The sequence below is a fragment of the Triticum dicoccoides genome, chromosome 6A (genome assembly GCF_002162155.2).
Source record: "Triticum dicoccoides isolate Atlit2015 ecotype Zavitan chromosome 6A, WEW_v2.0, whole genome shotgun sequence".
Lineage (NCBI taxonomy): Eukaryota > Viridiplantae > Streptophyta > Magnoliopsida > Poales > Poaceae > Triticum > Triticum dicoccoides.
This window is the reverse complement of record NC_041390.1, coordinates 337,794,037-337,817,499: the sequence shown is the minus strand read 5'-3', so window position 1 is coordinate 337,817,499 and position 23,463 is coordinate 337,794,037. Positions and strand designations below refer to the sequence as shown.

The 23,463-nt window shown below is 48.6% G+C and overlaps 1 protein-coding gene across 2 annotated transcripts; it reads left to right on the top strand.

The window, feature by feature from the left end:
• Window positions 1–6,241: 6,241 nt before the first annotated feature.
• LOC119316878 (F-box/kelch-repeat protein At1g22040-like) lies at window positions 6,242–23,070 on the top strand. 2 transcript variants are annotated; one of them, XR_005153390.1, is made up of 4 exons: window positions 6,242–6,439; window positions 6,967–8,094; window positions 22,361–22,750; window positions 22,787–23,070. XR_005153390.1 is itself a non-coding variant. In XM_037591260.1 (3 exons), exons 2-3 carry the CDS (start codon window positions 7,021–7,023, stop codon window positions 22,667–22,669), a joined length of 1,383 nt encoding a protein of 460 aa, XP_037447157.1. In that variant the 5' UTR covers window positions 6,242–6,439; window positions 6,967–7,020; the 3' UTR covers window positions 22,670–23,070. The 2 variants fall into 2 exon arrangements, 1 of the variants encoding a protein (XP_037447157.1); XM_037591260.1 differs by having other exon boundaries at window positions 22,361–23,070.
• Window positions 23,071–23,463: the final 393 nt, after the last annotated feature.

Below are 23,463 nucleotides of genomic sequence, written 5' to 3'. Positions count from 1 at the left end.
CGCCCGCGTCTCGCCTTGCCCCACCCCCGCCGCGCCTCGCCCCGCTCGCACACGCCTCGCCACGCTCGTCCACAACAGGAGTTGTCGGTGCTTGTCCACGGGCGGAGAGAGAAATGGAGGAGAGAGAGAGGTGGGGATGACACATGGGGCCGGGGGACATGCAGCGAACATGCAGCGGACGAGGACGCCACAAAGACATCCATTTCGTGTCCGCTTTTACCCCAAAGCCAGCTCAAGTTTGGGTCACGAATGGGGTCGAACAGACAGAAAACGGACAGAAAAATAAGATGGGGTCGCGCACTGGTCCGTTTCGTTTGTCCGTTTTACTCCAAACGGACGGGGCCGAATAGGATTGGATGGCGCAGTGGACTTGGGCTTAGATGGCGGTGGACCCGATGGATTCCACGGACGGGCTTTGCTGCAACACTACGTCTGCACGCGCTCCGCTCCCTCTCGCAAAAAAGTCCCCTAGGCGATAGGCTAGGGTTTCGACGTCTTCCGGCGATTTTCGCCGGAATCATCTTTTGCGGCGCAGTTCCCGATCGTGACTTCTCCTCTCGTCTCGGGCTGACAAAGGGGGATCCGAGCGATCCTTCCCGGCCTTGGACGGGGGTAGTTTCACGATTGGAAAGCGCTGGTTTTCGTTGGCAGATCGGATCGAGACGATGTCAGAGGGCAGGAGCACGCAGAGGGAGAAGGGGAAGGAGTCGGCTGGGGATCTACTAGCCCGTCTTATCTTGCAGGAGGAGGAAGAAGATGATTTTGTGTGGGAGGAGGAGCTACCAGATCTATTGGAGCCGGCGAAGTGGCTGGCGATCGCAAGGGTGCATACCCAAAAATCTTTTAGCCCTAACGCGTTGTATGGTGACATGAGGGCGGCCTGGAACCCGGCTAAGCCAGTAGCTTGGAGGAAGATTAGGGAGAACTTGTTCTCATTCTCAGCGCAATTTGGTTGCCTTGCAGATTGGAAGAAAGCTATGTTCGAAGGACCATGGTTGTTCAGGGACCAGGCTGTGATCTTGGAGGAATATGATGGATTCAAAAATCCTGATTCTTTCAAGCTGGACAGAATTGAAGTTTGGGCCCAGATCCATCGCCTTCCGGACAATTACTTGATAGAGCCGGCGGTTAAGGGTTTAGCATCGAGGATTGGTGAGGTGGTAGACACACAGTTAAAGTTGTCGGCGGGATTTTTTTGGAGAATTCGTGAGAGTAAGAATCAAGATTGACGTTAACGCAAAGATCAAAAGGTTTGTCACAGGAAAAAACGGCGACGAGAGGGTCCGGTACCCAGTCAAGTATGAGAAATTGCCAATTTTCTGTTACAATTGTGGAGAGTTCGGGCACTGGCATGAGGAGTGCGGTGATGGCGTGCACGATGAAGCGGCTTTTGAGTGGGGAGACTTTTTATTTGCAGATAATGTAAGAGTTCGAGCTCCGGGAAGAGGTTTTGCTCAATCACAGAGAGGGAGAGGAAGCCCTGCGAGGGGGGCGGTAGGGGTGGGGAACATTATAACCCAAACCAGAGCTGGCGCTTCAACACCCGGCCATCGCAGCCCCATGGAGAAGCATCGGGGGAGCCTAGACAACATGGAGAAGGGGAGGCTATGCAGTCAAACCAGTATGATATGCAGCGGCAGACACAGCTTCTTAATCAGGAGGGAGGGAAGAGAAAAGGCCCCATGAGCGGTAACAGTGGAGGATCAGAAGTGCCGGATGGGAGGAGATCGAACATATCTATGGATGTAGTTCATGGGCCAGCTGGAGTCTCGCTTAAGCGTCTCTTGGCTGACAACATGGCAGCTACATTGCCAGAGCCAGCGGCGGAAAAAGGGGGGTTGAAGCAGCAAAAATTGTGTCCACAGCGATGGTGGTGAGGGAGAAGCCGTCGGGGTGCCACCAATGCCCCCAGTATATGTTTCTTCGAGGAAGGAAGTGAAAAGATCAAAGAAAGGTGAAGACCAGGGAAGGAACTTGGACAGCAATGGAATGCAGGGTTCTGAAGAGGAAGGGAACAGAGAGGAAGGAGAAAACGAAGCAAACAAAGCAGCATCGGCGGGCTCCCGTGAGGAGTACCGCCGGGAACAATGAGTATCATATGTTGGAACTGTCGAGGTGCGGGCAAAGCCTCGATAGTTCGTGAACTTCGCGAGATCGTGAAGAACTTTGCCCCTACCTTGCTTTGTATTCTAGAAACTCAAATCGACAAAGTTAGGGTAGAAAGTCTTGCTACTTCAATTGGTTTTGATAAAGGTTATGCTGTGAGCAGTGTTGGTAGAAGCGGAGGCATCGGTTTGTTCTGGAATAATACAATTAATATTGATATTTCTGGCTATTCTGACTATCATTTGGATTGTGAGGTGCGTGACCCGGGTTTTGACCCATGGAGGCTAAATCTGGTGTATGGTGAGGCTCAAACTCACTTGAGACATCAGGCTTGGGAAACTATTAAAAATATAGCAAGTTTGAGCCACCCCCCTTGGCTCTGTATCGGAGATTTCAACGAGGTCCTACGTCCAGAAGAACATGAGGGGGTTGGAGAGAGGAGTAATGCTCAGATCCAAGGCTTTAGAGATGTGGTTGATACTTGCATGCTGGTGGACATTGGCTATAAAGGCAGATTCTAGACTTTTGAGAAGAAGGTTTCGGGGGGATCTTTCACAAGAGTAAGGCTAGACAGGGCTCTCGGGTCGACTGATTGGTGTGCTCTATTCCCATCGGCATGTCTTAATCACCTAACATCAGCGACATCGGACCATGGCCCGATCCAGCTAGAGCTCAACCCGGCCGCGCAGCGGGATCGGGTACGGGACAAAATCTTCCGCTATGAAATTGCTTGGGAGACCCATGAGGAGTTGAGGAGCACTATTGCTACTTCCTGGGCGGCTTCTTTGGACGGGGAGAGAGTAGAGGACCTAAGAATAAAACTAGCGGATCTGTCAACTAATTTGAGGAGATGGGACAGAAGGACCTTTGGGTCAGTCCGCAGGGAGATCAAGGAGTTAAAACAGAAGCTAGAGCAGATGCGTAATGAACAGGGGCGTACGGGCCCAAGTCATGAGGAGAAGAAGGTGCATGAGAGGTTGGTGGAGCTATATCACAGAGAAGAGTTACTGTGGAGACAACGATCAAGGAAAGAGTGGCTTTCGGCGGGAGATAAGAACACGAAATTCTTTCATATGAGAGTGAGTATGAGGAGAAAAAAGAACATGATAAAGGCCCTGATGAGTTCATTAGGGGTACAGGTGGATGATCCGGAGGAATTAAAGGAGATGGTCACTGAGTTTTACAAAAATCTGTACACAACAGAGGGGGTGACGGACATGGAGGCTGTTCTTTGCCATGTTCCAAGGAAGGTGACCCCGGAGATGAATGGTATACTTTGTGCAGATTATTCGGATGAGGAGGTCAAGACAGCTCTTTTTCAGATGTTTCCCACAAAATCCCCAGGTCCAGATGGCTTTCCAGCTCACTTTTATCAACGCCATTGGGATTTGTGTGGAGCAGAAGTTACAAAGGCTATTCTCCGGATAATCAGGGGGGAGGAGGATGCAGAGTGTATCAACGATACTTTCTTGGTTCTTATACCAAAGGTAATGAGCCCAACCTTGTTAACTCAGTTCAGGCCTATAAGTTTGTGCAATGTATTGTATAAAATTGCTTCGAAAGTGATTGCAAATAGGTTGAAGCAAATACTGCCAGAGATCATTTCAGAGGAGCAATCGGCATTTGTGCCTGGCAGATTGATAAGTGATAATATAATTATGGCATATGATGTCTGCATTTTATGAAGGGAAGTAAATCCAAGAGGAATAGCCATTGTGCTCTTAAATTGGATATGATGAAAGCCTATGACAGGCTAGAATGGGACTATCTACAAGCAATGATGGATAGACTTGGTTTTTCTCAACAGTGGATTAATGTGGTTATGAATATGATCAAGTCAGTCTCTTTCTCGGTTCTGTTTAATGGAGAAAAAATGGAGGAGTTCAAACCAAGTAGAGGTATTCGGCAGGGAGATCCTATTTCCCCTTATCTCTTTTTGATAGCAGCGGAGGGCCTTTCGTGCCTACTGAAATCAGTTCCTCAGTCGTCAGCTTTCACGGGAGTCCAAGTGGCACCGACAGCTCCGGTTGTTAACCACTTGCTTTTTGCTGATGATAGCCTATTGCTGTTCAAGGCGAGTACAGAAGGGGCAGAAGTGGTGTCAAACCTGTTGGATACGTACTGCAATGCATCGGGGCAACGAGTGAATAATGATAAGTCATCAATTTTCTTTAGCAAAGGCTGCCCGCAGGTTATACGGGACGGGATCAAAAACACTTTACAGGTCTATGATGAGCAACTCACTGATCGGTATCTAGGGATGCCAACGGATGTTGGGCAGGCTAAGAATGGTACTTTCAAGTATCTAAAGGACAAGGTGTGGGAGAAAATTAAAGGATGGATGGAGAAACTTTTGTCATATGCGGGTAAAGAGGTGTTAATCAAGGCAGTGGCTCAGGCTATACCCGCATATTCTATGTCATGTTTCAGGCTCCCTAGAGGTATTTGTGAAAGTATTACATCGCTGATCAGGCAATTCTAGTGGGGAAGTAAAAGAGGGAAGAGGAAACCTTGCTGGATATCTTGGGATGTATGCAATAAACCGAAGTATATGGGAGGACTGGGTTTTCGAGATATTGATCTTTTTAACCTCTCTTTACTGGCCAGACAGGCTTGGCGGATTATACACACCCCCTCTACATTAAGTGCCAGGATTTTGAAAGCTAAGTACTACCCTACCTCGTCTTTCCTTGAAGCCGAGTTAGGCAGCAGGCCCTCACAAATATGGAGATCTATCTTAGACGGGAAGGGAGCTCTAATGCAAGGTATGATCCGGAGGATCGGAACGGGAGAAGAGACACGAATATGGGACCAAATCTGGTTACCCCGATCAGGCCTAATGAGACCAATTGTGTGTCTGGCGGCGGATAGACCTGCTCGTGTCGCGGAACTTATTGACTCAACCTCGGCAAGGTGGAAGGAGGACAAAGTTCGTGCGACTTTTCTGCCAGTTGATGCAAATGTCATACTCAAAATTCCGCTGTGTACTAGAAGAGTTGATGATTTCTGGGCCTGGGGGGAGGATGAACAAGGTGTCTTTTCAGTAAGGTCAGTCTACAAATTTTTGTTGAAAATGAAACTGCAAGGTGAAGCATTACTGCAACCGGTTGGAGGACACTCAAATGAGGCAGAAGAGGAAGCAGCCTGGACGTCCCTATGGCATATTAAAGTCCCATCAAAAATCAAGGTATTCTTATGGAGACTTTGTCATGAAACAATTCCAACAGCCGGGGTGTTACACCACCGGAATATGTCTACTACGAGTGTGTGTGCCTTCTGTTCCGCACAAGATGACTGGAAGCACACACTAGTGGATTGCGTGATGGCCAGAAGTGTATGGTCACTGTGTTCGGAGGATATGGTGGAGACTATGCGGGGCAATCTTTCTTTGGATGCAAAAAACTGGATTTTTACATTGCATGAATCGTTGTCGCAGAGGGATTTCATAAGAATGGTGGTGACACTTTGGGCAGTCTGGCGAGCCAGAAGGAGAGCTATACATGAAAGATATTTGATAGTCCTTTCACTACTAACTCTTTCATACTCTCCTTTTTGAGGGATCTGGAGATGATGGATAGAGGAGCGGGCAGTGGTATGAAGCGTGCTAGCTCGGGACAGCATACATGGATGCCTCCGCAAGAGGGTCATGCAGAGATGAATGTGGATGCGGCTGTATCCCAGCAAGGGGAGTTTGGTGCCGTGGGAGCAGTGTGCCGGGACCACAGGGGAGTTTTCTTGGGTGCTTCGATCTTAAAACTCGAGTTTATCACGGATGTGAGCACACTAGAAGCAATAGCAGTAAGGGAAGGCCAATCTCTGGCTGAGGATTTATATGAGAATTTTATTCAAATCGCTACAGACTGCAAGCGAGTGGTTGAAGATGTGCGGAAGAACTCGGCGGCTGGCTATGGAGCTATAGTGCATGAAATAATACTTCGTGCAAACTCTTTCCAATCATGTAAAGTAGTTCATGAGTTTAGGAGCTCGAATTTTGAGGCTCACAATCTCGCTAGATATGCTTTGTCCTTAGATTTTGGTCTGTCATGTATGGCTAGGACAACCAGAAGATCTTGATTTTATTCCTATAAACATTATGGGCGATGAATAAAGCATGCGAGATTGTCTAAAAAAAAAACTACGTCTGCACGCAAAGGTCGTCCGGCCGCCTCCAGCGCTCCACCCATTCCCTGCGAACCTGCCGCCCTTCGCCGAAGCGCCCCTCCCTTCGCTTCGTTTCTCCCTCCGCCACGTACGCCACGCACCCACCTAGATCCTTAGCAGCTGCTCGTGTCCAGTCCTCCTGCTCATCCTCTACTGTGTGGATCCTCTCTCGGTAAGCCTCGATTGATCCCAATTCCCCGCTCGAATCTTGATTCTGTGCAAGTTACTGTTAATAATATTGCATCAGATGTCTCGCCACCCCGTGGGACAGGGCGACTCCGTAGGGCGTCCGACTAGGTTGTTTATGCCAGGCGGGGGTCTTCTGATAATAGATTGATGAACTGGTGGGCGTAGGTCTGGTCATAGTTGAGGTCTCTAGGGTGGAATTGGTTGTGAGAAAAGGTGCTTGATCCAATTTGTCTCCCTTTGATTTTCGATCATATAAATTTCAGACGAATTCGGTTGGAATTGAGATTTCTGGCACTAGACGTGATCCTACACTCGTGGTTGAGGCTTGTAGATTTTTTTCTTACTGTAGTTGAAACATGTTGGCCTTGTACTGTTTAGTTTTTTTTTTTTGTTAACAAATGCAACTGGTATGTTTGTCCTATTGTAGATTTTGTGCACTACTATTATGTTTTTTCGAGTATGGTGAAGCCGATATGCATATAATTTCAATTATTTTTCCTTCCAAACCAGGTTGAGGGATGACACCCCAGAGAGTTATTTGACTTTGAAGATAAACGAGACAAGATGGGCTCTTATCTAAGCACTGCAATCAGTAAGGCTCAATCCATGGATTCAGACGAGGTACATGGATCAGTTTCAAACAAAAGGGCCAAGATAACCGCATATGTTTGTGGGTCATATTCAAGGATAATTCCGACTCTTCCTGATGAGCTTTCATTTCAAATTCTAGCAAGGTTACCACGGATTCATTACCTAAAGATGAAGTTGGTTAGCCGAACTTGGAAGGCGGCAATCACCGGCACTGAGCTTGCCCAGCTGAGAAAAGAGCTTGGGTTAACTGAAGAATGGTTGTATATACTGACCAGAGTTGAGGCAAATAAGCTTGAATGCTATGCACTCGATCCATTGTTCCAGAAATGGCAAAGGCTGCCATCCATGCCTTCATTCGCCAATGAGGCGGATTCCACTGGGAGGACGCAGTATTCTGTGTTTCGGATGTGGAATGCAGTGGGCTCAAGCATCAGGATTGCTGATTTCTTTAGGGGATGGTTTTGGCGCCGATATGGTTTGGATCAAATGCCTTTTTGTGGGTGCTCTGTCGGAGTTGCTGATGGTTGCTTGTATGTCTTAAGGGGGTTTTCCAAAGCTGTTGCCTTGAATTGCGTGTGGAGGTATGACCCTTGTGTCAATTTGTGGCAGGAAGTTAACCCGATGATATCTGGTAGGGCTTTCTCTAAGGCATCATTATTGGAGAGTAAGTTGTATGTGGTTGGTGGTGTTAGTAGGGGTCGGAACGGATTGCTTCCTCTACGGTCGGGTGAAGTGTTTGATCCGAAAACTGGTTTATGGAGTGAGTTGCCGGAAATGCCTTTCGTGAAAGCACAGGTATTACCGACAGCTTTCTTGGCCGATGTGCTGAAGCCTATCGCCACTGGGATGGCATCCTATAACGGAAAGCTCTATGTTCCTCAGAGCCTGTACTCATGGCCATTCTTTTTCGATATTGGAGGTGAGATCTATGACTCGGAATTAAACTCTTGGTCAACTATGCCAGATGGTCTTGGCGATGGATGGCCAGCAAGGCAAGCAGGCACAAAATTAGGTGTTGTAGTCAATGATGAGCTTTATACATTGGATGTCACAACCTAGCTAGTCATGCATTAGAGTGTTGCATCATGTTTACTCTTTCATCAGAAACTTGAAATGGGGATGACAGAACCCCCAGTCCCCTCTGAAACCAACTAGGGTTACTAAAATAATTTTTCAATGAACCTGAAATGCCCTTCTAAAATGCCCATCATTTTTGTCTTGGTTCAGAACCTCTGCCAAAAATGGTGCACATTTTCCTAGGCCATCCTAGGGTTTTTGAATTAAATCATAAATATTTGAATTTGGGCATTTAAAATAATATAAAATATTTAAATGCTCAAATATCTCCAAACTAAAATGTTTCATGTTGGAAATAATCCAACTATGGGCCAGGAATAGTTTGGTGATTTTTGAACTAGCCTAGGTATTTTATTTAATTCAACAAAGTTGCAGAAGTATTAGAAAAACAGAAAACAGAAAAATATATAAAGGGAGAAGCTTACCTGGGCTCCTCCCTGTGCGGCCCAGCCAGCAGCCGGCCCAGCCCACCTCCCTCCTCTGTCGTCTTCGTCCCGACAGAGGGAGGGGAGTGTGGCCGGCGCGCGCGCGCCACCGCGCCACGCCACCTGCTCGCCTGCCCTCCCCTCCTCGCTCGACGCCCTGGACGACGCCACGCCTCTCCCCCTGCTCTCTCTCACTCTCCCCCGGCTCTCCTCTCCTCTCCCTCGCTCTCTCTCTCACGGCCGAACACCACCGTCGCCGCCGTTCGCCATAGCCATCGTCTCCGGCCACCCCTCGCTCCCCCGACTAGCTCAGAAGCTCCGCCTCGACTCCCTCTTCCTCCCCACCGCTCCACGGGTCCCCGGAAGCCCTGCATCGCCGCCACGTCGCCGTTCCCCTCTTCGGGCTCCGACCGTCGTCGCCGTCGAATTCACCGTCACCAGCGCGTCCCCGAGCCCGCTAACCATCCCTGCAGCTCCGCGGTGAGCCCCCGGATCGTTTCCCCCTTCTTCCCTGGTCTCTTTCGACTTCTAGGCCCTAGCCCCACCTCGGCCGAGAGCTCCACGCCGCCGGCGATGTCGTCGTCGTGGCCACGGTCGCCGTAGCGCCCAACCGAGCACACCATCGTGCTCCCCACCTCACCAGGAGCACGCAGCACGCACCAACGCCTCCCCAAACCCCCTGCAACACTGATCCCGACCGCACCCGAACTCCGGCCGCCGCAGCCGAGCTCGCCGCCGTCAACTCCGGCCACCCCGAGCCCAACCACCACCACCAATAGTCGCGACTCAACCTCAGCAACACGTAGATGCCTTCCGCCGTCCATTTGGTTGCCGGAATGGCAAAAAGCACTTTCGCCGCCGTCTCGGGCCTCGCCGGCGTCATGTCGCCGGTGGGGTTTGACTTGTCCGACCTGGGGTTTGACCCCCAGGATCACTGACGCGTGGGCCCTGTCGGCCAGGTGGTTAGGTTAGCGCTAACTACTGTTAGTCAACCCCCCCTGACACTGACAGTGGGCCCCAGCGCCACTAACCCCTAATTAGGATTAATTTAATCCTGTTTAACCCCCCCTGTCACTGACGTGTGGGCCCCACACGTCAGGTTTGACCTCAGCCAGCCACAGTTGACCACTGACGTCATGCTGACGTCATGCTGACGCAATAATTATATTTCTGGAATTAAATTAAATCAGGAAATTCCAGAATATTATTTAAACTTCAAAAATTCATAACTTTTATTCTGTAACTCCAAATTGGACAAATTATATATGAAAAATGATCAGAAAAATCCAATCTATCCATCTGTACTATTTTCATGCATGATCAAACAAGTTAAATTGATGTTTTAAGCAGAACAAGGAAAGGCACTTTAAAAGGCCATATTTGAATTTGAAATTTGAATCCTTGATTCAAATTTGTTCAAACACCCCTGGTTTTAGTTGCATTAGCCCAACACACTCATATTGCCATGTTTCATGCATGCATCATATTGTTGCATACTGTTTGGTAATGTTTGTGAATCGGTGCTCTCTGCGGCAGGTTCTATCCCCGAAGAGTACCCTGATTACCCTAGCGAAGAACCGTATCAGTGCATCGAACCATCAGGCAAGCAACCAACCATTTGATCATATCGATACAATCCCATGTTCTCGCTCCTGCTCTCTTTTACTGCATTAAGACAACGCGATTCAAACTGCTGTGTGCTACGGTAGTTGAACCCATTTCCTCTGCATGACCTGTCATTGCCACAGTAACTAGATGAAACCCACTAGCATGTGTAGGAGTTGCTTGAGCCATATGTATGTGTTGTTCCTACCTTGCTATGCCTGCTATGCTTAGAGTCGTGTCAGGTCTGGTTCATCTGGGTGATGGCTAGAGTGAAATGTTATGTCGGTAATGAGAGTGGTGTGGTGAACACGATTTGGTAAAGGTATCGATGAGAGGCCATGTAGGAGTACATGGTGGGTTGTTTCATTGAAGCCGACCTTAAGCACTGAGATCTGTATGTGTGATTTAAGAATCAGCTACTACCATGCATTGGGCCCGAAACCAATGGACCCTCTCGACTTCTTATTCACCCTAGTTCTCCGTCCAGGAGTTGCAAGTAGTTTCTGGTGTTTGTAGCCTACTGGAGGCCGTGGACAGCGCTGACCGTAGGGGTGGGCTGTGATGCGGTAGGTACGTGGCCGGGTGTACCGAATACCCGTTAGGTATCTCGGGAACCCTGTTCACATCGTTCGGGGCCGTATGGGAAACCTCGGCCGGACTCCCTGCGGATGGAACCTGAATAGGCGATAAACCTGGACCAGAGGCTTAAGTGTTTAGGTAGGTCGTGGTCTACACCCACGTCGGCTTTCGCTTGAAGTCTGCCGAGCACATGTCGTGTGCAGACGCTAAGTGGTGGAAACATGTATGAAGAAGTACACCCCTGCAGGGTTAACATCATCTATTCGAATAGCCGTGTCCGCGGAAAAGGACTTCTGGGTTGCTTATATCAGTTCATAGACAAGTGAAAGTGGATACTCTAAAATACGCAAGATAAGCGTGAGTGCTATGGATGGCGTTCTCGTAGGGAGACGGGAGCGGATCCATAGTGGTGTATTGGTTGGTGAATATGTGGACTCGTGTGCGCCACCTCAAAAGAGTCGCTTGCAGTCGTAGTCTAGGATAGCCACCGAGTCAAAGCTGGCTTGCTGCAGTTAAACCCCACCATCCCCTTGTTGAAAATGATGCATATGTAGTTAGTTCTGATGTAAGTCTTGCTGGGTACATTTGTACTCACGTTTGCCTATTTTATGTTTTTGCAGAGAGACTTCAGTCTCACTAGTAGTTCCACGTGGACTTCGACGTTTAGCTTGTTACCTCAGCTACGATCTTGTGCCCTCGGCAGGATCTGGTAGATAGTCAGGCTTCTCAGCCTTTTTCATTTATAGATGTCTGTACCCAGACATGATAGCTTCCGCTTGTGCTTTGACTTGTATGCTCTGAGTGTTGGGTCATGAGACCCATGTTTGTAATATCTCGCTCCTCGGAGCCTATTGATAAACTACTTGAGTCGTAGAGTCATTTTGTGATGCCATGTTGTATTGCACATATCGAGCATATTGTGTGTATGTTATTGAAATGCTTGGTATGTGTGGGATCTGACTATCTAGTTGTTTATCTTTAGTAGCCTCTCTTACCGGGAAATGTCTCCTAGTGTTACCGCTGAGCCATGGTAGCTTGCTACTGCTCTGGAACACTTAGGCTGGCCGGCATGTGTCCTTCTTCGTTCCTGTGTCTGTCCCTTCGGGGAAATGTCACGCTTTGAGTACCGGAGTCCTGTTAGCCCGCTACAGCCCGGTTTACCGGAGTCCTGTTAGCCCAGTGCTACAGCCCGGACCCACTTGCTGATGACCGACACGTTCGAAGCTGGGTCATGGATGCCTGTCCTTGTAAGTCTGTGCCACTTTGGGTTTACGACTAGTCATGTCAGCCCGGGCTCTTTATCATATGGATGCTAGCGACACTATCATATACGTGAGCCAAAAGGCGCAAACGGTCCCGGGAAAAGGTAAGGCGATACCCGTGGGAATACCGTGCGTGAGGCCGCAAAGTGATATGAGGTGTTACCAGCTAGATCGATGTGACATCGAGTCGGGGTCCTGACAGCGTTGGCATCAGAGCCGGACTGCCTGTAGGTTCTCCAAGCCAAACTGGTCGATGTTGAGTCTAGAAATTCTTTAGTTATATGTAGGGGAATTGTTTGTGGGTTGGAACGTAAGGCTCTTTTTACTTCTTATACCTTATGACTTTCTGATCTGAGTCAGTCCATTCTTCCACCGGGGGTTAAGGAATTAGGATCTATTCCTCTATCAGGATCACGTGTTACTAATCAGTAGTACCTTATAAGTTTGATGGTTACAAGCCTAGTTCAGTTCTACTACCACATTATGTAGTCAGAATGGTTCAGAACTTTGATATGATGATGTTGAGTGTGTATGAAATCCTTTGTCAAATGTCTCAATATCCTTTTTGAGCATTTACAGCTGTTATGCTGCCGAAATTTTGCTAGAAATTCTAACGCCTTTGCATTATAAATATGCTTTCAGATGGCCACTCGCGACCTCAATCAAGTGGTTCGCCTGACTCGATGCCTAGATGTACCCGGCCATACTGCTAAGTTGGTCAGGGTAATGACTGAGGCTGGATACCGCTGGTATCCCGAGTACACAGTCGAAGAGCAATTCCGGGACTTCAATCAAAGCCAGTATCTCTGCACTGTCAGGATATTTCCATCTTATCCTGGATCCACCGAGCCTCTTCACTGCTCCTATGGACTCGGGGTTACTATTGAGATGGCTGTGCAGGACGCCGCCTACTCTATGATGACCATTATGCGAGTCAGATCTGGGTTATTTCGGGACTCTGATTTCCGGTATATGCCAGGATCACTTCCGGGAGCACAAGGGTATCTCCAGGCTATCTATGCTGACTCCACTCAGGAGGATTCACGAACTCGCACCACTGCTGAGATGCTCGAGGATAAGGACCGTGAAAATCGGGCCTTAAGGCTAGAGCTCTTCAACACCCGTGCTGACCACTGGGCCACTTTGACTCGGTTCGCACCGGCGGTGCAAGCTGGATATTCAGATATGCGCGATCTCTATCCTGTGAGATCTGCTCTGCCAGACGTGATGGTTTGGCGTGATGTAGGAGGCATCACCCCACCTCGCGGTCCCCGCAGGCCACCGTTTGTTGGTCCAAGGCCTCATCCTAGCCCCTATGGTCCACAAGCTCCGCGAGACCGTCTGTTTCCAGATGATCATGTTGAGCTCCCAAGCTATGGAGGTGACTTCTACGAGGACTACTACGGATCGGTCTGAGTTAGTGGTAGTATCCCTAGTTCGCACTAGCTGTGTCGTCTATCATCCCGCGTGACTCGTGGGATATGACCTAGTTTGTACTCTTTCCGGAGATGTAGAAAAATAATGTATAGAAGCTTGGAATGCCTCCGATGAGATGTAATCCTCTTTCCACCGTAATAGTACTTGTTTGGTCTTGTACTAAACCCTGTATGGTGTGTATGACGATGGAATAAAAGAAGCAGTTGCTGTATCTACCATGTCATACGGATGATCATCTTGCATTTCGAGTTATTTCTTACATTATAAATCCTATGTCGGAATTTTACCATCCTGACTAAAACATTGTCTTGATTTCCTAGGATGGTCAACACGCGCGCTAACCCTGCTTCTCAAGAGCAGGCCGAAGGCAGTGAAGCCAGGGATGCAAATCTGCCTCATCCTCCTTCACTAGCCGAGGTCATGATGGAAGCTGAGAGAAACAAGCGGGAGACGAACCGTTTGTTGGAGCGTATTGAACAGAATACAGCACACCATCAGAGGGCTAACGTGGTGTCACTCAGTGATTTTATCAAATTGCATCCACCCACGTTCCATCACTCCGTCGAGCCCCTCGACGCTGATGACTGGCTTCGCAGTATCTCTCACAAACTGCGTTCCGTGCTGGTAGCGGAGGCTGACAAGGTCACCTTTGCTGCATATCATCTTGAAGGCCCCGCCAGTCTATGGTGGGAGAATTATGGAGCTATGCGCCCAGCGGGCCATGTCACTACTTGGGCTGAATTCAGCGAGGCTTTCCGTGAACATCACATTCCGGAGGGTCTCATGGACCGTAAACGTGAAGAATTTTGCAGTTTCACCCAAGGCCGACTTTCTGTGGATGCCTATAGCAGGGAGTTTGGTAATCTCGCCCGATATGCAACTGAGGAAGTTTCTACTGACGCCAAGAAGCAAGCAAGGTTCCATAAGGGCCTTAGTCCTGAGCTTCGCCGCGACCTCCGTCTGCATGAGTGTACATCTTTCTCGAAACTTGTCAACAAAGCCATCAGTGCTGAAACTGGTCAGACTGACTATGACGCAACACGCAAGCATGGCCGTGACACGGGTTCCTCATCCGGTGCTGGTCCTCAGAAGCGCCGCGTGTGGGTGCCCAACACCGCCCTGCCACCCAGGTTCACACCGAGGCCATCCTTCCAGGCGCCTCGCCCCGTTCAACAGTCTGCTCCAGCCAAGCCCTATGGGGGTTCAACTAACAATGCTCCTCCACGTACCAGTTCCGTGACTTGTTTCAAGTGTGGGGAATCGGGTCACTATATGCGTGAGTGTCCCCAGACCAACCCCAATCAATCTGCTAAAGCTGTTGGCCGTGGCAAGCCGACAGGGAAAGTGTTTCATGCTAAACCGGTCACCGCTTCACGTGGCCATGTCAACTGTATCTCTGCCGAAGAAGCTCAAGAGGATCCCAACGTCGTTCTCGGTACGCTTCTTGTTAATTGCCACCCGGCATCTGTTCTTTTCGATACAGGAGCCTCTCATTCCTTTATATCTGAAAATTATGCTCGTTTGCATAACGTTGCATTCTGTGACATGCCATCCACTATGGAAATCTCTACCCCTGGTTCTAGATGGCAGACCTCTAGGGTAAGCTATGGAAATGAGATCCAAGTCGACAGACTTGTTTTCCTCGCGTCTTTGATAGCCCTTAAATCTTCAGATATTAATATCATTCTGGGTATGGACTGGATGTCGGCTCATCATGCCCAAATTGATTGCTTCTCTAGGACTGTTCAACTCACCCATCCTTCGGGGAAGATAGTCCATGTCTTGACCCGAATAGCCAAGCGACAATTATATTCTCTTAACGCCAGGCCTTTGCCAGACCTTGAGGATGTTCCGGTAGTCCGTGACTTCCCGGATGTCTTTCCAGAGGAATTGCCAGGTGTTCCACCTGACAGGGATGTTGAGTTCGTAATAGACCTCATTCCAGGAACCGTTCCGATTGCTAGAAGACCTTATAAGATGGCACCACTAGAACTAGCCGAGCTTAAGAAACAACTCGATGAGTCCTTGAAAAAGGGTTTCATCCGACCTAGCTCTTCTCCGTGGGCTTGCCCCGTCCTATTCATCAAGAAGAAGGATGGTACGGACCGGATGGTTGTAGATTACCGACCTGTCAACTTGGTCACAATCAAGAACAAATACCCGCTTCCCAGGATCAACGACCTGTATGATCAGCTCGCTGGATCCTCAATCTTCTCCAAAATGGATTTGAGGTTGGGCTACCATCAAATCAAAATCAGAAACGGGGACATTCCTAAAACGGCCTTTGTTACTCGTTATGGCCAATACGAGTACACCGTCATGTCCTTCGGTTTAACCAACGCTCCAGCCACCTTTTCTCGGTTAATGAACTCAATCTTCATGGAGTATTTGGATAAGTTCGTCGTGGTTTACCTCGATGATATACTCATCTACTCCAAGAACGAGGAAGAACATGCCGAACATCTAAGGCTAGTGTTGAAGAAACTTCGAGAGCATCGCCTTTATGCCAAATTTTCTAAATGTGAATTCTGGTTGTCAGAAGTGACCTATTTGGGTCATGTAATATCTGGTAAAGGTATTGCTGTTAACCCTGAGCGAGTTCAAGCCGTCCTTAATTGGACTCCACCTGAATCGGTCAAGCAAGTTCGGAGTTTTCTAGGCTTAGCGAGCTATTGTCGTCGCTTTGTCGAGAACTTCTCCAAAGTTGCCAAACCTCTAACCGAGCTCCTCAAGAAAGATAAGAAGTTTGAGTGGACTCCACAATGTGAGCACAGCTTTCAGGAACTGAAAAGACGCCTGACTTCTGCTCCCGTATTGGTACCGCCAGACTTCTCCAAGGACTTTGTTATCTACTGCGACGCTTCGCGACAAGGACTAGGTTGCATTCTCATGCAAGATCGACACGTTATTGCCTACGCTTCACGGCAATTGCACCCACATGAGGAGAATTATCCCACTCATGATCTAGAGCTTGCAGCCGTAGTCTATGCACTTAAGACCTGGCGACATTACCTCCTCGGTAATCGTTGCGAAATATTCACTGATCACCAAAGTCTGAAGTATATTTTCACCCAACCGGATTTGAATCTCAGGCAGAGACGTTGGGTTGAATTGATCACCGACTTCGACTTAGGAATAACCTACACCCCAGGGAAAGCCAACGTCATGGCTGATGCGCTAAGTCGTAAATCTTATTGTAACAACCTGATGTTACAACAAAGTCAACGCTTCTCCATGAGGAATTTAGGAAGCTTAACCTTCATATTGTTCCTCAAGGTTTTCTCTCCACCTTGGTGGCAAAACCTACCCTTACGGATCAAATTATCAAAGCACAGAAGGTAGATCCGGGAATCTCCCGCATCAAGAGAAACATTCAGAAAGGAATTGCGAATTGTTTCTCCGTTAATGATCAAGGAGTCGTATACTTCGGGGATCGACTAGTGGTTCCCAAGGTGCGCAACCTGAGGCGATTGATCCTTAAGGAAGCTCATGAATCTCCTCTCACCATTCATCCCGGTAGTACTAAGATGTATCAGGACCTACGCCAGAGGTTCTGGTGGACTAGGATGAAGAGAGAAATTGCTCAGTACATTGCAAATTGCGACGTCTGTCGTCGTGTAAAAGCAGAGCATCAACGGCCTGCTGGCACCCTTCAACCCTTAGCTATTCCTGAATGGAAATGGAATAAAATTGGTATGGATTTCATTACCGGGTTTCCCAGGACCAAGAGAGGGAATAATGCTATTTTCGTCGTGGTCGATCGTCTTTCCAAAGTAGCCCACTTCTTACCTGTTCGTGAGAGTATAACCGCTAGTCAGCTGGCAGACTTATACATCTCCCGTATAGTGTCTCTCCATGGTGTTCCTTTGGAAATTAACTAGGATCGAGGAAGTCTTTTCACCTCTCGATTTTGGGAAAGTTTCCAAAATGCTATGGGAACCCGTCTTTCCTTTAGCACCGCTTTCCACCCTCAGTCGAGTGGTCAAGTGGAACGCGTCAACCAAATTCTAGAAGACATGCTTCGAGCCTCTGTTATCTCATTCGGAATGGACTGGGAGAAGTGCCTTCCATTTGCCGAATTCGCTTACAACAACAGCTATCAATCTAGCTTGGGTAAAGCCCCTTTTGAAGTTCTCTATGGACGACGATGTCGAACACCCCTTAACTGGTCAGAGACCGGGGAAAGACAATTCTTTGGCCCGGATATGATTCAGGAAGCAGAAGAACAAGTTCGTATCGTTCGTGAAAAGTTGAAAACAGCCCAATCTCGTCAAAAGAGTCAATATGACCGAAAACATAAGGCTATGACCTTCGAGATTGACGAGAAGGCTTATCTTCGGGTCACCCCTCTGAAGGGAACCCATCGTTTCGGTATCAAAGGCAAATTGGCTCCTCGTTATATTGGACCTTTTCGCATTCTTGCCAAACAAGGAGAAGTTGCCTACCAGTTGGAACTACCTCCGCACCTCTCCAGAGTTCACGACGTCTTCCACGTTTCTCAACTCAGGCGTTGCTTCTCGGATCCTATCGTGAAGTGGACCACGAAACGCTTGATCTCCAGGATAATCTTACATATCGAGAGTACCCCATTCGTATCCTCGATCAGGCCGAGCGTACCACTCGACGCCAGAACATCAAGTTCCTCAAAGTTCAATGGTCGCACCATTCTGAGGATGAAGCAACTTGGGAAAGGGAGGATCGTCTTCGACTCGAGTACCCCGCTTTCTTCCCGGAGGAACCCAAATCTCGGGACGAGATTCTTTTGAGTGGGGGTGAGTTGTCACAACCTAGCTAGTCATGCATTAGAGTGTTGCATCATGTTTACTCTTTCATCAGAAACTTGAAATGGGGATGACAGAACCCCCAGTCCCCTCTGAAACCAACTAGGGTTACTAAAATAATTTTTCAATGAACCTGAAATGCCCTTCTAAAATGCCCATCATTTTTGTCTTGGTTCAGAACCTCTGCCAAAAATGGTGCACATTTTCCTAGGCCATCCTAGGGTTTTTGATTTAAATCATAAATATTTGAATTTGGGCATTTAAAATAATATAAAATATTTAAATGCTCAAATATCTCCAAACTAAAATGTTTCATGTTGGAAATAATCCAACTATGGGCCAGGAATAGTTTGGTGATTTTTGAACTAGCCTAGGTATTTTATTTAATTCAACAAAGTTGCAAAAGTATTAGAAAAACAGAAAACAGAAAAATATAAAAAGGGAGAAGCTTACCTGGGCTCCTCCCTGTGCGGCCCAGCCAGCTGGCTGGCCCAGCCAGCAGCCGGCCCAGCCCACCTCCCTCCTCTGTCGTCTTCGTCCCGACAGAGGGAGGGGAGTGTGGCCGGCGCGCGCGCGCGCCACCGCGCCACGCCACCTGCTCGCCTGCTTGCCTGCCCTCCCCTCCTCGCTCGACGCCCTGGACGACGCCACGCCTCTCCCCCTGCTCTCTCTCACTCTCCCCCGGCTCTCCTCTCCTCTCCCTCGCTCTCTCTCTCACGGCCGAACACCACCGTCGCCGCCGTTCGCCATAGCCATCGTCTCCGGCCACCCCTCGCTCCCCCGACTAGCTCAGAAGCTCCGCCTCGACTCCCTCTTCCTCCCCACCGCTCCACGGGTCCCCGGAAGCCCTGCATCGCCGCCACGTCGCCGTTCCCCTCTTCGGGCTCCGACCGTCGTCGCCGTCGAATTCACCGTCACCAGCGCGTCCCCGAGCCCACTAACCATCCCTGCAGCTCCGCGGTGAGCCCCCGGATCGTTTCCCCCTTCTTCCCTGGTCTCTTTCGACTTCTAGGCCCTAGCCCCACCTCGGCCGAGAGCTCCACGCCGCCGGCGATGTCGCCGTCGTGGCCACGGTCGCCGTAGCGCCCAACCGAGCACACCATCGTGCTCCCCACCTCACCAGGAGCACGCAGCACGCACCAACGCCTCCCCAAACCCCCTGCAACACTGATCCCGACCGCACTCGAACTCCGGCCGCCGCAGCCGAGCTCGCCGCCGTCAACTCCGGCCACCCCGAGCCCAACCACCACCACCAATAGTCGCGGCTCAACCTCAGCAACACGTAGATGCCTTCCGCCGTCCATTTGGTTGCCGGAATGGCAAAAAGCACTTTCGCCGCCGTCTCGGGCCTCGCCGGCGTCATGTCGCCGGTGGGGTTTGACTTGTCCGACCTGGGGTTTGACCCCCCAGGGTCACTGACGCGTGGGCCCTGTCGGCCAGGTGGTTAGGTTAGCGCTAACTACTGTTAGTCAACCCCCCCTGACACTGACAGTGGGCCCCAGCGCCACTAACCCCTAATTAGGATTAATTTAATCCTGTTTAACCCCCCCTGTCACTGACGTGTGGGCCCCACACGTCAGGTTTGACCTCAGCCAGCCACAGTTGACCACTGACGTCATGCTGACGTCATGCTGACGCAATAATTATATTTCTGGAATTAAATTAAATCAGGAAATTTCAGAATATTATTTAAACTTCAAAAATTCATAACTTTTATTCTGTAACTCCAAATTGGACAAATTATATATGAAAAATGATCAGAAAAATCCAATCTATCCATCTGTACTATTTTCATGCATGATCAAACAAGTTAAATTGATGTTTTAAGCAGAACAAGGAAAGGCACTTTAAAAGGCCATATTTGAATTTGAAATTTGAATCCTTGATTCAAATTTGTTCAAACACCCCTGGTTTTAGTTGCATTAGCCCAACACACTCATATTGCCATGTTTCATGCATGCATCATATTGTTGCATACTGTTTGGTAATGTTTGTGAATCGGTGCTCTCTGCGGCAGGTTCTGTCCCCGAAGAGTACCCTGATTACCCTAGCGAAGAACCGTATCAGTGCATCGAACCATCAGGCAAGCAACCAACCATTTGATCATATCGATACAATGCCATGTTCTCGCTCCTGCTCTCTTTTACTGCATTAAGACAACGCGATTCAAACTGCTGTGTGCTACGGTAGTTGAACCCATTTCCTCTGCATGACCTGTCATTGCCACAGTAACTAGATGAAACCCACTAGCATGTGTAGGAGTTGCTTGAGCCATATGTATGTGTTGTTCCTACCTTTCTATGCCTGCTATGCTTAGAGTCGTGTCAGGTCTGGTTCATCTGGGTGATGGGCTAGAGTGAAATGTTATGTCGGTAATGAGAGTGGTGTGGTGAACACGATTTGGTAAAGGTATCGATGAGAGGCCATGTAGGAGTACATGGTGGGTTGTTTCGTTGAAGCCGACCTTAAGCACTGAGATCTGTATGTGTGATTTAAGAATCAGCTACTACCATGCATTGGGCCCGAAACCAATGGACCCTCTCGACTTCTTATTCACCCTAGTTCTCCGTCCAGGAGTTGCAAGTAGTTTCTGGTGTTTGTAGCCTACTGGAGGCCGTGGACAGCGCTGACCGTAGGGGTGGGCTGTGATGCGGTAGGTACGTGGCCGGGTGTACCGAATACCCGTTAGGTATCTCGGGAACCCTGTTCACATCGTTCGGGGCCGTATGGGAAACCTCGGCCGGACTCCCTGCGGATGGAACCTGAATAGGCGATAAACCTGGACTGGAGGCTTAGGTGATTAGGTAGGTCGTGGCCGACACCCACGTTGGGCTTCCGCTTGAAGGTTGCCGAGTACATGTCGTGTAAACGACGGTAAGTGGTGAGAGCGTGTATGAAGAAGTACCCCCTGCAGGGTTAACATGATCTATTCGAATAGCCGCGTCCGTGGTAAAGGACTACTTGGTTGCCTATACAGTTCATAGACAAGTAAATGGAAACTGTTAAAAGCCTCAAGATAAGTGTGAGTGCCGAGGATGGCTCTTCCGTAGGAAGACGGAGGCGGATCCTCGGTAGTGTATTGAATTGGTGAGTAGTGGACTCGTGTGCGCAAAACCATTTCAAGTTGGAGTATCGTAGGATAGCCTAGCCAAGAGTCAAAGCTGGCTTGCTGCAATAACTCCACCAACCCTTCTTGATACTATGCATGTATGTAGGATCTGATGTAAGTCTTGCTGAGTACCTTTGTACTCATGTTGCTATAATCTACATTTTTACAGAAGACGCTGCAACCCCTTCTGATGGGTTCTATGTAGACGTTGACATCAACGAGTAGGCTTAAGACCCAGGTGGTGACCCTGAGCTTGTGAAGGACCACGTAGTATAGCTAGGCTTTCCAAGCCTCTTTTGTTTTACTAGTTGTCTGTACTCAGACAAGTTACTTCCGCTGCTGGTTTGTATGACTGTATGACTTGTATGTTGGGTTGTGAGACCCGTACCTTTGTGTATGTTATGTATGGCTCACTGAGCCTTAAATAAAGTACTTGTGTCGTAGAGTCATGTTGTGATGCTTCATTGTATTTGCACATATCGAGCATATTGTGTGTATGACTGAAATGCTTGGTATGTGTGGGATCTGACTATCTAGTTGTTTATCTTTAGTAGCCTCTCTTACCGGGAAATGTCTCCTAGTGTTACCGCTGAGCCATGGTAGCTTGCTACTGCTCTGGAACACTTAGGCTGGCCGGCATGTGTCCTTCTTCATTCCTGTGTCTGTCCCTTCGGGGAAATGTCACGCTTTGAGTACCGGAGTCCTGTTAGCCCGCTACAGCCCGGTTTACCGGAGTCCTGTTAGCCCAGTGCTACAGCCCGGACCCACTTGCTGATGACCGACACGTTCGAAGCTGGGTCATGGATGCCTGTCCTTGTAAGTCTGTGCCACTTTGGGTTTACGACTAGTCATGTCAGCCCGGGCTCTTTATCATATGGATGCTAGCGACACTATCATATACGTGAGCCAAAAGGCGCAAACGGTCCCGGGAAAAGGTAAGGCGACACCCGTGGGAATACCGTGCGTGAGGCCGCAAAGTGATATGAGGTGTTACCAGCTAGATCGATGTGACATCGAGTCGGGGTCCTGACATTGGAGCCTTCCAGCTCCTTGGACAGTGGACAGATAAAAAGGTATGATGCTGAAGAAGATGTCTGGAGAACTATAGTACCACACGTTCCAGTTCATGATTTCACTGATGCGGAGTCTCCTTATTTACTCGCTGGCCTTCATGGGAAGCTCCATGTTATTACAAAAGAGGCAAACAATAACCTTCAAGTTATGCAAGCTGTATTGGAGAATAACACGGGAAACGATACGCCTGAAGAAAACGTCTTATGGAACATAGTAGCCTCGAAGAACTTTGGGGCTGCAGAGCTTATTAGCTGTCAGGTTCTCAATGTTTAAAATGATGAGTTGCTGCCAGCACCGAGTTTTTTCCAAGAAATACTTAGAGTCACTGAGACAATGTTACATACGGAATTGCTCCACACACGACATCATGTGGCCGATCCATGAACGACAATAAATCCAGCGAACAGAGTGTGGGCTGTGGACGAGTTTCGGTGGCTGGGATTCATCGTCGTGCACTGGTCGTCTAAATTAGTCGTCCGCCTAGCAGTGTTGTGTTACATATATTTAACTGGGAGTAATGTATGTACATTATACGTATTTAGATTCTTGCAAGTCAAGCCATTCCTCAAACAATGCCACATATAGTCATGTAGACAACACTATTGACGTACTCCCTCCGATTCTAAATGTAGGACCTTTTAGAGATTTCAATATGGACTACATACGAATGTATATTAGTATATAGATGTATTTGAGTGTTGATTCACCCATTTTGCTCCATATGCAGTTTACGTTTTAATCTTTAAAAGGTCTTATATTTAGGAACGGAGAGAGTACTGGCGTTTCTCCACAATCTGGAGGGAGTACCTTTTTCACAACCATTGCATGCACAAGGGCACCTCCAACGAGGATAATCTATTCACCCGCAAATGTTGGAACTGACCGGTGCAGATATTTTTAGCTATCCAACATGGCTCATCAAAATTATCTGGACTATTCACCCACAAATGTCCGGACTGTCTGATGTCGGCATAGGAGCTCGGATATGGTCCTCTCAAAGGGAAAAAAAATTAGAGCACAGTTTATTCCCCGTTCTTTTTTATTCTCATATATCCTCGTTGACTTAA